The sequence below is a fragment of the Lithobates pipiens genome, unplaced genomic scaffold, assembly GCF_037356315.1.
Source record: "Lithobates pipiens isolate NorthernLeopardFrog02 unplaced genomic scaffold, aLitPip1_a1.2 Scaffold_8, whole genome shotgun sequence".
Taxonomy (NCBI): Eukaryota; Metazoa; Chordata; class Amphibia; order Anura; family Ranidae; genus Lithobates; species Lithobates pipiens.
In genome coordinates, this window is record NW_027507903.1 from 121,924,332 (window position 1) to 121,940,522 (window position 16,191).

A 16,191-nucleotide genomic window follows, 5' to 3' on the forward strand; every position below is an offset into this window, starting at 1 on the left:
ATATTTAATCCCATTTTTCACCGAACAAGAGAAGTGAAGAAAAGGCAAGCTGCAATCATTCTCAACATGTTTCGCCAAGGGATGGGCTTCTTCAGGAAAAACTGATTGAGCGGCCAACGAAACGATATTGCCAATGCTCCAAAGAATTCAAAATATTAGACGAAAGTCATTCTAAGACAGTATTAAGAAAATCTCTGTATTTGTTATAGCGAAAAACGCACGAATCAGAATGGAGTTTGTCGCCTAATGGGAATCATAATGAAGAAATTGAACCAAAAAAATTACTGAGAGAGGTTCTATAAACTTCCAAATAGGTCAATGTCACAATCCACATAATATATTGGCAATTGTGGGAATTGGATGCAGAGTTTGCACACACGAGATAGCCAATGAATGGCTTCAACTACTACATCTACTTCCAATATATTATGTGGATTGTGACATTGACCTATTTGGAAGTTTATAGAACCTCTCTCAGTAATTTTTATTGGTTCAATTTCTTCATTATGATTCCCATTAGGTGACAAACTCCATTCTGATTCGTGCGTTTTGCGCTATAACAAATACAGAGATTTTCTTAATACTGTCTTAGAATGACTTTCGTCTAATATTTTGAATTCTTTGGAGCATTGGCAATATCGTTTCGTTGGCCGCTCAATCAGTTTTTCCTGAAGAAGCCCATCCCTGGGCGAAACATGTTGAGAATGATTGCAGCTTGCCTTTTCTTCACTTCTCTTGTTCGGTGAAAAATGGGATTAAATATGAATATGTTTTCCCTTGTAAATTGATGTCAAAGCATCGTTTTTATGAATGTTTAAATTAAAATTGTGTATAGTTTGAAAAAAATTCTAATATTTTATATATCAAGATTTTTTCCTTGGTAAATATTTTTTGATTGGATACCGTTAAAGTCCCGGGGGTTGGTGATTCCCCAGCCCTCTTTTGGCCCCTTTTTCTCTGTTGTATTCACTAATATGGGGACGTGGTATCCTTAATTGGCTAGGACTCCCTCTCTCTCAAAATTTTTCTCTCTTAATATCTTTTGGCTATGTCCGTGCATACAGGACTTCTGCAAAGAGATCACGATGTGTATCTCAGACCTTCTGATGGCACACATTCCACTAACTGTGAAGGTTTGTTTGCTGGGACTGGTAGAGGAGGTAGTACCTACGAGGGCCTTGAGAACCCTGCTCACTATACTTTGTTCGGATATATAAAATCTGCTGTGAGCTGTGACAAAGGGGGGGGGGGGGTGGGAGGGGTTATATGGGTAGTAGACAGTGAGTTTTACCAATGTTAGTCAGTTAAGACTGGGCCCTGAGAGGCCGCTGGTTTTGGGGCCATGTCACGTTGATATGGTCTAGACTTATGTGTGTTTAAACTGTAATCTTCAATAAAAAGAATTTTATAAAAAAAAGATGTTATGAAAGGACAGATGTGATTTAGGGTGTGATGTAGTCCACATCAGAACAGGCCTGTGTGTCTGAGTTAAGCATGTAGGAGTCTGTGTGTGAGCAGACAATAGGTCCAGTTTAGGGACTAATGGCAAAAAGGCTGAGACTAAGGCTATTAGATTTTCTTCAGATTTACTAAAACCATATTGCACTACATGGTTTTGGTAAATCTAAAGACAAAAATCTGCAGAAAATCAAATGTGTATGGGGCTTAAGGCAGCTCTATTTTAGTGCTCATTCACACCAGAATATTTTACGGGAAACCCACATTCCTTATGCATTTCCGGCACCACGTTCCAAACGCACTGGGTGTGCAATGTGCTGCAGGTGTCAATAGCTGCCTATAAACACCTGAAATGCAGATTGCAAACTCAAAGCGTTTGCTAGCATCAGATCGCATAGTATCGCAGTACCAGATCCCTTTGCAGTGCGCTTTTAAAAGTAGTGCATGCATCCAGTGCAATTTGAATGAAATGAAACAGGCTGAAAATCATATCACACTGAATCATACAGGAACATGGAGCACGTTCCTGTGCGATTCCTGGTGTGAACCAGCACTTTGAGAGGAATAGACAGAGCTGCGTGACAAAATAACAATGAGGCTGAAAGATATTTGTATTTATTGTTAAACAACCCCCTTTATTGACAGAATATGTTATTTTGACACTTGGATAAATAAAAGTGGGCAAAAAGCCATAAACACACTCTGCTAAGTGGACTGAGTCCTTAGAAGATCCATTTTCAGGCAATTTCAATCATTTTCAGTAAGGTTGTGATTGTAGAAAAGACTAAAAGGATCAAGGCAACCTATCCAAAAGTTTTTACTGAAACATATTTTTTTTTCCCAAAAATCTTTTTTATTGAGAGATAGCACATACAAAAATAATAACAGAACTGTGACAAATGTATGGTACCAAGCTTCTTGATAAAATTATTCAGTGCCATTTTAAAAGATATACACGTAAGTAAGATACATCAAGATTGGTACCATTGATAGATAAACATTTCCAAGTGATAACATGCTATGCCACTTGGGGTCCCTTTCTAGCCCTCTCCCCCCCCCCCCCCCCAAGAGCTACCTAGGACCAGAGAGGGGGTCCACCAAGAGCCTATCTGATTATACACATGTTGCAGAGTTCTTAAGCCATCTGCCCCAGATTTGTTCATATTTGGAGGGACATCCTCTGTGAATGTATATGAGTTTCATATATGGCAACGTGGCATTAACCTCCGTGATCCAATGTGAGACATTTGGGAGGTCGGGTCTCATCCACACTCTAGCAATGACTTTCTGCGTGGAGAACAGCGTTTCATGTAGGAATAGTTTGGTGAATTTATTAGAGTCTGGGTCCGGAAAGATTCCCAGAAGACATGGTTTTGGCTAAAGTGTTATGGGGGAGCCCATCATGTCATGTAGGAATCTCACCACTTGTGACCAAAACATCTGGATTTTGGGACATTTCCACAAAAGGATTGTCATGGATAGGTGGCAAGGATTGGCATGGATGGGTGGCATGGATAAGTGGTATGGATGGGCATGGATAGGCGGCATGGATGGGCACTGATAGGTGGCATGGATGGCACTGATAGGCGGCATGGATGGGCACTGATAGGCGGCATGGATGGGCATGGATGGGCACTGATAGGCAGCATAGATGGGCACTAATAGGCGGCATAGATGGGCACTGATAGGTGGCATGGATGGGCACTGATAGGCGGCACGGATGGGCATTGTAGTGTACAGTACTGTATAGGGATGGATGCCAATCAGTGCCAAACAATAATGCATGTCAATCAGTGATGTTCATTGTGGGCACTGATTGGCATCCATTATGGGCTTTGATTGGCATCCATTGTGGGCACTGACTGGCATCCTTGGTGGTCTAGGGGGGCATACCTGTTGCTGGGCATCCCTGGTGGTGTGGTGGCATCCCTGGTGGTCCAGTGAGGGCATCCTCAGGGGGGGCTGTGCTGATAATCGATCAGCACAGACCCTCCCTGTCAGAGGAGCAGCCGATCGGCTCTCCTCTACTCACGTTTGACAGACGCGAGTGAGGAAAAGCCGATCACCGGCTCTTCCTATTTACACTGTGATCAGCCGTGATTGGACATGGCTGATCACATGGTAAAGAGTCTCCGTTGGAGACTCTTTACCGTGATCGTAGTTGCGAGGTGTCAGACTGACATCCCGCAACAACGATTGCCGCGATTCGCACCCCCGGGGGTGCGCATCGGCTTAATATCCTGATCACGTCATATGACGTCTGGTCAGGATATTACAACCACTTTGCCACCGTCATTTTGCTATATGGCGGGCGGCAAGTGGTTAAGGGGGACATTCTTCCTATTGACCACCAATATAAGCATTGTTCCTATTGAGCCCTGATGAATTTGTTTTAGTAAGGGTTCCTTGAGATATGAAAATCATTTTTGGGGTTCCTCTAGGGTTAAAAGGTTGAGAAAGCCTCTTTTAGACTATTCCATATGAATAGAGGACAACAGTTACCAAAGCATGTAGCTACTATTTAAGAACGTCATCATTGATGGAAATCTGACATTTTTAATTCTTTGACACTAAATTTTGCAAATACTTTAAATGATCACAGTTTAATTTCTTCTTCTTAGCACTAGTCTATCTACTGTCTGCACTGGAGGTTGGGCTGGACTATTATCCTTTCTTTGCCTGCTTATCTACTAACAACAGAGTGATAGGGTCAACCCTGGGATTCTGCTACTCCCTGTGCTGGTAAGTGATAACAAAAAGCAAAGAATATTGAACATAACATTCAGAAAACAGTAATTTTGTGTTAGAAAAGCTGTGAAAACGACCAATCTACTTCTGTACGTCAACCTTTTCAGCAAATTTTCCTAAACCAGTGCTGCATGTGTCAGATTCACAGAAACACTGCAATTAAGAATATTTCCCAAATAATGGTTATTTTACATTTTAGCCAAATGATATTGAACACCTGAGTATTTTCCAAGTTGAACATTTAAATTCATCCTGTACTCTTTAATGTGGTGAATGAGCCAAATTTTACAAATATGCTAGGCTTCTTCTTAGGTCTGCAAAACAGAGGGGTAATTATCAGTTAAAGGGTATGGGAGTGCGGGCAATTTGCTTAGTGTGTATATTTCTACACTCTGTACAGATACCTTATTATGAGACTTCACTACTGGTTGGCTAGAATCCTTTCACAGCACAAATTGGTATATTTGGTAAGACTGACATACTCTAGTTATCTTGCAGGTTTTGTGTACAACTGGCAGATGTGTTTGAATGTCCCAGAAGAAATTATGTGAGTTTTTTCTATTTTTTTTATTAAGATATAAATGAGGTATTTTTAAATTAAAGTGTACTAGTCTAAATGCTATGTTTCTGTTAAAAGGCCATTTATTGTAACAGAATTCATACCAACAGGATTTAGGTACACTGAACTTTACTGAAACAACTATTATACAATCAACTAGATATGATGTAATCAACCAGGGTTCAGTTAGCAGGCCATTGGTCAAACCATAAGGTCCGAAAATGGCAAACTTTATTCTGAACCCTGTTGAAGTCTATGGGGCGTGAATTTTAAAAATCCATTATGGCCATTTTCAGGTAATAGATAAGAGATTTTCGTAGGACATGGGAAGCTGGGAACTGCCACAGGGGACATTGACCAATAAGAAAAAAAATAAATGAAAAATACCATACAGCATGGAGAGGGTTCTGCTTTTTATGCAACTTTAAGAGTGATGCGGGAAATACACCAATACTTTTAATTACATACTTGGAAGACTTATTTAACCCTTTCATATGTATATAATTTGTGACTATTTATGACACCTACTTGTCAATGCTGGTTAAGGAAACAAAAGCTGCCAGCACTTGCCTCGCCCTTAGTAACCATTAACATCACCCTCTATCAATGATTGTCCATAGCAACCAATAACTTTACCTGGCTACATTAATTTGCTCACTCTGAATCCCTGGCCAGGTATACAAAGTGGCAGGGATACTACATGGCCATATCGGGGCAATGACACTGGACAGTTGAGAGTGTTTTATTTAAAAAAAGCTTCAAAACTGTATCGAATCCATGCTCACTTAGTAAATGGCTATTGTAGGCAACAGTTTCAGAGAATTATGCCAGGCAGGTGTTAATCAATAAATCAAAATGAGAGTGTGACAGACCCAACCAGGACAGGGGCTTTTGGAGGGGACAACAGGGTGGCTGACTATGGGCCCCGGCTTTTTTAGGGGGCTCTATTGTTTGAAAGCTGTGTGCCTGGGGAACTTCTGGAGTAGTTTTACTTCAGATTCAAGTCCATGTCTCCCCTGAAACACACAGACTCTAAGCACTGGAGGACCCGGATACAGATTTGGGACCTCTATGCAAAAATCATCATTGACTGCTTCAACCCTCCTTCTAGACTCAGAGCAGATGTTAATATAATCAGCTCAAAACACCCTAAAGCTGGGGTCTCCTGCTATAATCAGTTTTTTGAGGTGTTTATTGCTAAATGTGTCTCTTCTATTGTGTGCCTTATATGTGTGAATTCCCATTGTTAATTGAGTTAATAGAGTCAGCTATTGTTTCTGTCTGTCTGCTAATCCTTTTAGACAGCCCTAGGTCTTACCAGGTCTTACTGGAGAACTGGTGAATAACTGTCTGGCACCTAGGCTTGTTTAAGTGACTAGTGATTGATTAGCATACTGTTTATGTATATGTGAATGTGATCAAGCTCTGATTTTGTGTGGTATATACTCTTTACATTAAAGGGAGTTCCAGTTTTCACCTAAGCTAGTGTTGTCTAGTCTTTGGGTGCAATATTCAGCTAAAATACCTGGTTCCTGATTTCAGACTGGAGGAAACTGTATACAGACGGAAGCACCCAGGCAGGGTGCCAGGCATTCTGTCAGAGAGAGTGCATTATTTTACACAAAAAACCTTATATGTGACAGCTTCCTGACAATTATAACTGAGGAAACAGTGATTGTGAGGAAGCATTTATCTCATCCTTTGCCACCAGCGAAGCCACTCTCTGTCACAGTTCGATCATACATTGGCAAACTGTCAACTGTCTAGTTTGCCATTTTTCCAAACTGAGAACTACTTCAGTTTTGCTCAAACTCATGTTTGACCCTAAACTGAAGCTCATGCCTATACTAGCCTACAATAGGCTATACATTTCATTGTACATTTGGCATATATGTTGATATATTGCCTGCTGGAGCCTTCCTAACAATATGTCATTGATACTAAAGAATATTCGATTTATTAATGTATTGAACTGCTTTATTAAACATATCCCAAATGCATTTTTGGTGCAGCCTTTGGGCTTGGCAAATTTAAGAAAGAGGGATACGATGTCTTATAAAAAGGAAAATCAGATCTAGGTTACAACTTATCAGTTTGCCCCCAGTACTGCATTTCCCAATTTTTAAAGGTGAACGCTAGGTATAATGTGTATTGTATGCTTACATTTGTCCAGCTTGGACGAATGTAAGTATGCATATTTCATAGCTGAGGCACTGCTGGGGAAACTGACAATCACTGTAGTAATCTGTGCTGCTACAAGCCATAGTGATCTTCCATGTCCTGTGCTTTTCCATCTGCACACTAACCACAGGGGTTCGCCTTGTATTGTTTTCAACAAATGCAAGGGGTTCTCTGGGTGAAGTGGAGAGAAGGGGCGGTGGGTGATGTAACGTTTATGACTGTATGTCTGATTTCTTTTTAAAATCTATGGTAAGCTTTATCTTTCCCCCAGATAACTCAGACTTAGACATGCAATGGACTTTTGTATTTAGAATTCATTCTGACCACATACATGCATTTTCTTCATCAGAATAATATTTAGGTCCATTTGTGTGTGCAAGTAATTGTAAGCCTGATAAATGCATTTTCATGTGCATACAGATTGAATTTCCTTATGTAATAATGTTGTTTGTCTTTCCAGCCCAGAACAAAATAGCTAAAGTTAAATATGCATTGCCAAAAAAGTACATCTAACCTTGAGTAATTATCCGTAGGAATCTATCATCCTCATACTTACTCCAATCCCATCTCTGGCTTGCTGTGTTTTTCTCATGGGAAGATTTTTACAAATACTGGTTACATCAGTTCTGTCTATTTACAGGCAAGTAGGGAGTAAGGTAGGTATATATGAAAGTTTAAAAAGAACTAAATGTAACTACTGTGTTTTCCCGAAAATAAAACCGGGTCTTATATTTATTTTGGCTACAAAAAATGCATTGGGGCTTATTTTCAGGGGATGTATCTTACTTGTCCCCTGTCTTCTCTCCCCCTCTCCCTCCCTGTGAGCTTAGGAGTCAGCATCTCTGTAATCCCCAAAATAAACCCTAGTTAAAGTCCTTGTAAAATCATGTAATCCGCTCTGTCTTTATGTAACATTCTAAAAAATACCTTATTTACAGCGCTGCTGGGTGCTCACATGACCTGCTGGAGCTCTTCCTCCCCGCTCTGAGCATTGCTGAAGCAGATGCCAAGATCCCATTGACGTCACCCGGGAGGAGAGCTCCGATGGGTCACATGAGCGGCCAGTGGTGCTGTAAGGCCCCTTTCACACTACCGCGACTTCAAAGTCATGCGATTTTGCTGATATTTTACCGCGATTTCAGGGAATGCCTGTGTAAACTTGAGGTATACCTGGACCTCAACTCGCATGAAAGTCGGACCAAAGTAGTACAGGGACTACTTTGAAGTAGGCACGACTTGAAGGTGCACATATGAATGGTTATCATTGGAAATCATCAGGAATGACTTGTCATGTGACTTTGCAGTCCCAAGTTGTAGGACAAGTAGCACAAGCTTGAAAGGGGCCTAAATAAGGTATTTTCTACAATATTGTAACATAAAGACACACAATGGACATAATGTAATCCTTTTACAGCATGGATTACATGATTTTACAAGGACTTTGACTGGGGCTTATATTGCAGCCATCCTAGAAAATCGGGGGTGTTATTTTCGGTGCAAGTCTTATTTTCGGGGAAACACAGTATTTATCTGTTCTTGTCCACACTTTTTTCCCAAACTGTAACATATCCTGGATGTGTAAGTGACCACATTTGTTGTCACAGGAGGAAGAAGAGCCATTGTTGCCTGAACACTTAAAAAACTATCTGAGACATCTCCTGAAACCAACACCAGAAAAGTGAGTCAGTTTTGTACCAAGCACATTGTTCTGTCTAGGCTCTCAGTTTATGCATTCAAATAACAAACAATATATATTGATTCTATTATAGAGAAACAAACTAAATTTTTTCTCCAGGGAAAATATATATATGCCTAAAGTGAAATGCTGTAGGTAAAAGTAACAGGTTCATTTGATAACCCACTCCCCTGTTGCTGGCACATACCTAAATTTCCATTCACCTATAGTGCTAAGGCCTCTGCCTTTGTCTTCATGTGGCTACCCTGGGTCCAGACAAATAGTTCCTTGGGCACTAAGTGCTGCATTGTGGGAGTAGGGGAGGGGGCACGTGCCGCCCCCCCCCCCCCCCCCATGTCTGAAAGTACCATGGTCATCATATGGCAGCAAACCATAATTTTAAGAATAAATTGTAATTTGGAAAGAAAAGCAGCAATACTTTACAGACGGTCAAACAAAACTAACTTTCTACTTTTCTTTTACATATAGGGATGTACAGACTAGCTCAATTAAAGAGAAGATTTATAAATGGGACCATCATTTTAAATTTCCAACAAGGATGATTGTGACAGCAGTGCTCTGTCTTATCTGCCTGTACAATGTAAGACATGCATTAAGGATAACTTAAAAAAAAATACTATAGAATAACTTTATACAGTTCACTATTTATAAGGGCAAATAAAGCAGTTTTAGACTTAAAGTGGATATAAATCCGATTCATGAAATTCATGGCCCATCCATTAAGGGCGCAGGGCAACGCCCCCCCCCCCCCCCATCCAAGTGTCCGGCCCTTGCAGGATGGCGGGCGCATGAATTAAAATGGCTGGGGTGTTTTTTATAAGCACTGATTAGACTTAAAAATAGGGTGGACTCAGGCCGCAGTTAATGCGCTCACAGCCCACCCAGGTGTGTTAGAATAGCAAATATTCATTCACTGTTCTAACCCTGGTCCTCCTCCCGACCAATCAGGAAGCATGTCTGAAACCCATCACACGATTGGCTGAAAGAATAGGCGATCCTATTGTTGGATGCCTAGGAGGAGGGGAAGAGACACACTGCCGCTGTAATAGAGAAAAGGGACACGGGACCCGCTGCTCACTGCCTGATGTCCGATGCCTGTTGTCCGATGCTCGCTGCCTAGATATGGTAAGTGCTGGACTGGCCGGCAGATGGGGGGTGGTTGTTTGCCCCCCAAAAAAAAACACCAGCTGCCACTGGAGCTGGGCACATTGTCCCGTGGCTTTCTCCTGCTCTATTCTTCTGTTATCAGCATGATAACTGACAAGTTCTTTGACACACGAGAAAAAAACAAGAATTTTGTGTTAAGGTGGGTGCTATAAATAAATTAGCAAAAAGCTGCTCTACTCACAGGACAGCTCTGAAAGTCTCTGCCTGTCTGGAGAGGGGTGTGTGCCTTTCCTCCAATCAGCTGTCTCCCAACCGCTACTGCTGAATGAGCAAATGAAAATTCTAACACAATATGCACTTTCTAAACAGTATATAAAGCTGAAGACAGCAGATATACATGTAAAACACATATAGGGAAATTTGTTTCATCTATGTGTATTATCTGAGGCTGTTAATTTCACTTGGTATATGTGAGGGTTTACATCCACTTAAATTTACTATAATTATCTCAATGCAAATAAACCTTTGGACAAATTGTCACCCCACTGGCAATGATGCAGTACACTGCATAGATGGCAGACAGGATGACTGCATCTATTTTTGGGTGGATATCATAGAACCAGTGTGTCCACAATTTATTCCGGAAATTTTGCTCTAACATTTAATTGTTCAAATGCCATCATAAGCATTTGGATGGTCTAACCCAGCCATTCTCCACCAGGGCTCCTCCAGAAGATGCTAAGGGTTCCCTGAGCTGTGGCTGATTGACCTCCTATTTGATGGTGCCTGCACAGTTCCAGGGCCAACGCTACTTGGCAAAGTGAGCTTTCCTGAGACCTGAAAATGTCAAAGATTCCGCTGGGGCTGGTCTAAATTCTTCATATTATTAATATATACCATATCATTAAATAATTCATGCAATGTAATTAAATAGTGAGCATACAAATATAATCTAAATGGCAAACATCCCTTGATGGGGTTTCTGTTGTTCTAGTGAAGAGAAAACAATCCACTAATCAAAGATTCAGAACACAGATAAACCCCATGATACATGGGCCAGCCCAGGTTGTACCTGCAATCTCTGCTACCCTTGCTGCTGCTCAATGGAATTAGAAGTACATTGCAGCAGGTAGATGTAAGAGACATGAGAACTTTTATTATATTCAGCTAATGACAGGTTTTCTTTTCAGTTTGTCTTAGTGGACTTGTTGGTGTCACCCAAGGCTGTGAAAGGTCTGGATTCATTGATACTAAGAACAGTGAACTTTTCATATTCTGGCCAGACAAAGTTGATCTTATATCTCTTGAAAGGTCAGTTTAAATAATTTGTAAATCTGCCATTCCACTTGTTTGTAGAAAGGCTAGTCGTTCCTTTAGTATTAAAATGTCCTTTTGTATTTTTTCAGAGTGTTGGTTTTATGCTACCTTTCCGTCAGCTCTCACAAGTGTTATCTACATGCTTCATGTACTTTCCTGCTATAGGTAAGATTAATATGAAACCCTAGTATCACTGGCTATCCCATTAAATAATTAGATTTAATTAAAATCCCAACTTTTATTGCTGACTGTCTTCCCACAGAGGAGACTGTCCCTTATCTTCTGTTCATCTGCAACCAAGACACATGTGGTATTGGTTCTCACAGAGGTTCTGACTCTAAAGCAATACTACTTTTTGTTCCTATCATCTTGCCTTCAGTACAATGTGATGTGCCAAATGCTTAGAACATCATACTGCTGCTGCCTTGCAGCTGTTTGACATCATGTTTGTATTTTTCTAGAAAGGATATGAAGAAACTTTATAGAGGGACATCAGAAATTGATTGTACAGGAAGCCCACCTGTTATTCTGGTAATATGTATATTACATTCAATACTTTTATAGTATTTTAAGGTATACAAGTTGTACCCAGCATTCATTCATTAATGTGTTATCTACCCTACAATGCCTTCATCAGTTTTCTCTCTCATCGATGGTGTGAACCATCCTTGTTCAGGCAACATACAGGGCCAGCATCGCCTTCCTGTAAAGAGATAATTTCTTAAAAATTACAGTTATATAATATCTGCTATCATGAAGGTGCAGCGCCTTAATATAGCGACAACAAATTAAAACATCCACTATAAATCATGTGCATAAAAATGTGAAAGTCAAAATTACACACAAAAAATGCATAAACTAAAAAGTCCTTTAACTCCAGAAATGTCCATGTATTGCTTCCACCATCCAAAAAAGGTGACACCACATGCAACTGAGGTTAAGTCCGCACTTACCAGCTGCTAATGCAGCAAGTCACTCTGGGAATTATTCTCAGCTTTCACTCTTTGGACATCCAGTTCCATCCATCAACCTGAGGACTGTAATAGCAGCAGATTTGGAAAAGCCCACAATGCCACTAGATGGAAAAGAAGCGTTCACACAAGAAGCAAAATACCAAAAGGGGCCAGTAGTGTAGTAATCTATGACTGATGCATAAGAATCACATAAGAAATGCTAAAACAACATCCAGATGCCAAGTTGAAAACATATACAGCAGTGCACTTACTTAGATGGCCACCAGTTATGAAACCCGAAGTGGTGGTGTGACATCAGCGTATAACTCTTCCCCGACGTGTTTCGTGGCAAAGCATGTCTTCAGGGGACGCTAGCATTCTTTATCACTGTTATATTTAGGTTTTCTGTGTGCTTACCTTCTGCTAGCAGCCTACAATTTCTTATTATAGTTTATTTTTTTTAACACTGACTTATTACATTTATATAATGTCTGCTGCCTGTGCAGGTCTTGGCTGTGTTCACAAATGTCTGTATAGGTCCGCCTCATTCCACAGCTTCTCATCTTGTGACCTGTTAGCCCTTGTACACACAGTCGGACATTCCGACAACAAAATCCGTCTGTTTTTTTCCGAGGGATTTTGTCCGAACCTGGCGCTGTATACACACGGTTGGACAAAGTTGTCGGAAAATCTGATTGTTCAGAACGTGATGACGTTCGTTCGTTACGACGGGACTACGTTCAGGCTAGTAGCCAATAGCTTTGGTCTCGTAATTTGATCTGAGCATGCGTGTCACTTTGTCCGATTGGAATTCTCTACAAACGATCAGACAAAGTCCGATCACATCATGTTGTCGGAAAATTTTATATCCAGCTCTCAAACTTTGTTGGTCGGGCATTCTGACGGAAAAAGTCAGATGGAGCCCAAACACGATCAGATTATCCGACAACACGGTCCGATCGGACATTTTCTGTCGGAATCTCCGACCGTGTGTACGGGGGCTTACAGAGTTTCAGTTTGATCATTGGGAATAAGGAGACAGAGAAAATGCTTCCTTTTCCTGCAGCACACTGATTATAATGTCTCAGCTTAGGCAAAGGGGCACTGGAGCTCAAGGGTGGCTTTTTAATTGTCATAGGTTAAACTTTGTTAAAACAAAATATACTGTTGCTGCACATTGTTACAAGTAAGGAATTTATTAAAGCAGACTTGTAAAGCTACTGAAAGGTCCACTTTACAGGTGGAAAATGTATAAAACAAGTAAACCAAGATCACAATGCAAATTCTCTAGACTGGGTGCATCATAGAAAGCAAATATTCAAATTATAAGTAAAGAATGTGTACATAGTCATGCTGATAAAATTGTTGATGAAGACCAAAATGTAACATTTTATTTTAAATGAACTCATACAAGAAATTATAGACTGAGGACATGTTGGTGTCCTGAATTGAGATACAGAATTCATGGTAGAATTAATTTTCTTGCACAGTTACATTTAGTTAACCCTGCTTTAAAATGTTAATGGTCACAAACTAGAGGTCTTTCAATAAGTCTGAGAGCTATAAACACTTTTTAGTACATTTCTTTGCAACAATAGTTCTGAGAGAGTCTTGGTAAATCTTTTTAAAAAGGTTCCCAAAATTTTCAAGTTTTTCTGGATATTTTTGTCGTTATTCTGTTTCTCACTGTTAAAATAAAACTACCATTAAAATTATAGACTGATCATTTCTTTGTCAATGGGCCTTACTGTAAGTAGAACATGTTTGTTGTTTTTAACAAAAAAGAAAAATAGTTTTTTTTTATTGAAATTCTCCTTTCTACATTTTTTTAAGGTAAATGACCCCCCGCCCCATACATGATATACCCATACTATAAACATAAATGGTACCCTCATAAAATGGGGCAGCATGCATGCAAATTTCCAACTATGATGTATAGCCAGTATACTATATACTGTATTAGATGTTACCATTTGTTATTTACACTTTGTTCCTCTGTTTTAGGCAGCCAGTATCAGATACACAGGAAATCAGATAGCTTACCTACTATGGGGTAAGTGAAAGATGACATATGTATGCAGATTTGGGTAGAATGGCAACATCCTTCCATCTCCTTGGCAGCGATCAGATCCATTTTAAGAAATTGTCTTTGGTTGCAGACTATTGTCAGATTTCCACCCAATTCACTCAAAGTGTATTTCCACTTTTGTGGCCAAAATGGAATAGTATTTACTTTACATTAAAGTGGATGTAAACCCTTTACAACCACTTTAACCTACAGGCAAGCCTAGATTAAGGCTTACCTGTAGGTGCTTGAAATACCTCCCAGACCTGCACGGTCTAGGAGATATTTGCAAATTGCTGTACGGCGATGCATAGTAGCCCATTATGCTTTACCTTTGCAGGTAAACAAAGAGGAAGTTTTGTTTAAAAAATTTTTTAAAACAGTTTATCATTTTCCTTCCAATTCCCAATTATGTGCCACTTTCGGCGGGAAGATTGGAGTACAAAACTACTTTCTAAGTCCGATGTACTTTCGGGTCAAAAAAGTCCGCCGGAGGTTACACACGGGGGGATTGTCCGGCGGACTTGAGTTTGCCGGACTTTTCCACCCGATTGTTTGATCGTGTGTATGCGGCATTTGTGTTGGTCTATCACATAAAATCCCAATAAAATAAATTTACATTTCTGGTTGTAACATGAAAAAATGTGGAAAATAGCAAGGGGTGTGAATACTTTTTCAAGGCACTGTATTCATTTAACCTACAGGTAAGCTTTAATATAAGCTTACCTATAGGTTATAATCAAATGCGGAGTTTACTACCACTTGAAAATGTGAGTATATAAAATGACAGTTATACATAAATATTTTGTGTTTCCCAGTGTCCAGAAATATATTGTTTTACCAAATTAGTATCATTCCTATGTACTCATAAAAACCTAAACCGCATTTAGAAGAGAAGAGAATCATTTTCCTGTGATTTGTAATGATTGTGTATTCCGTATGTCTCTTTTGTTTGCTTCCAGGATATTTTCTCTTGCATATCATGTTCTTCCTAATCAGCTTGATTATAACATTCTGGTTCGTCATTCCAATACAAGAGGGAAGAGGACTGGTCATACTGCAAGGGTTTGGCTACACAGTGTAAGAGCTCTACCTAGTCACTTCTTCTTCCCTGCATGTTATTACCTTAAGTCACATTTTTCTGTATGTGAAAGAACTATACGAAGCATAATGTTATACAGGATAATGAAGTTCATGAAGTATAACGGAACTGTCATCTGCCTGCAAGCATTTTCAGAATCACAGAGATATGTGCCCACAGAGTGTTCATGGGCATAATGCCCATTCAGAATGGAGGTAAATGCAGATAGGAAGTGGGGCATTAGGGTATCCCTAGAGCTGAACTCTGGGATAAACATATATTATCCAAATAAAAGAGGCATATGTATTCTTGGAATTGGAATATTGGTGTTCTTTGTGTTTTTTTTTTCCTTAAATCTATACAGTAATATTGGGTAAAACTTTAGAATTGGGGGCATGCCAGGATCCTGGAGGTATGGTTCAAGGATTACTTGTCTCCTCATAGTGTGATCCTGGGTTTCACATAACTTTTAGGGCTGGTTCATACCACAATCGCAAAGATTAAGGCATATGTTTTATAGTAACGCACTGATACATATTTACAATATGCATACCTCCCAACTGAGATGGGAATGAGGGACACCTATCAGCAAAAGTATGCAGGCATAGGACACACTCCTTGACACGCCCCCTTAAAGGAGAATTGTACAAAAAAATAAGATTGGTTAAACCCACAAGTAGGGATGAGCTTCGAGTTCAAGTCGAACTCATGTTCGACTCAAACATTGCCTGTTCACCTGTACAGCGAACAGTGAACAATTTAGGGTGTTCGTGGCAAATTCGAAAAGCCGCGGAACACCCTGTACAAGTCTATGGGAGAAATCTAAAGCGCTAATTTTAAAAGCTAATATGCAAGTTACTGTCCTAAAAAGTGTTTGGGGACCTGGGTCCTGCACCAGGGGACATGTATCAATGCAAAAAAAAGTTTTAAAAACGACAGTTTTTTCAGGAGCAGTGATTTTAATAATGATTAAAGTGAAACAATAAAAGTGTAATATTCCTTTAAATTTCGTACCTGGGGGGTGTC

At 39.9% G+C, this 16,191-nt stretch overlaps 1 protein-coding gene across 1 annotated transcript in view; it reads left to right on the forward strand.

The window, feature by feature from the left end:
- LOC143963830 (stimulated by retinoic acid gene 6 protein-like) overlaps positions 1–16,191 on the forward strand; it is an 86,760-nt gene that overhangs the window by 47,823 nt on the left and 22,746 nt on the right. Inside the window, exons 5-14 of the mRNA XM_077473560.1 lie at positions 4,080–4,200; positions 4,705–4,753; positions 7,480–7,602; positions 8,551–8,624; positions 9,111–9,222; positions 10,940–11,060; positions 11,156–11,231; positions 11,528–11,597; positions 14,024–14,072; positions 15,047–15,164. Of these exons, the coding sequence (XP_077329686.1) occupies positions 4,080–4,200; positions 4,705–4,753; positions 7,480–7,602; positions 8,551–8,624; positions 9,111–9,222; positions 10,940–11,060; positions 11,156–11,231; positions 11,528–11,597; positions 14,024–14,072; positions 15,047–15,164 (913 nt within the window). The remainder of the gene's footprint in view (positions 1–4,079; positions 4,201–4,704; positions 4,754–7,479; positions 7,603–8,550; positions 8,625–9,110; positions 9,223–10,939; positions 11,061–11,155; positions 11,232–11,527; positions 11,598–14,023; positions 14,073–15,046; positions 15,165–16,191) is intronic.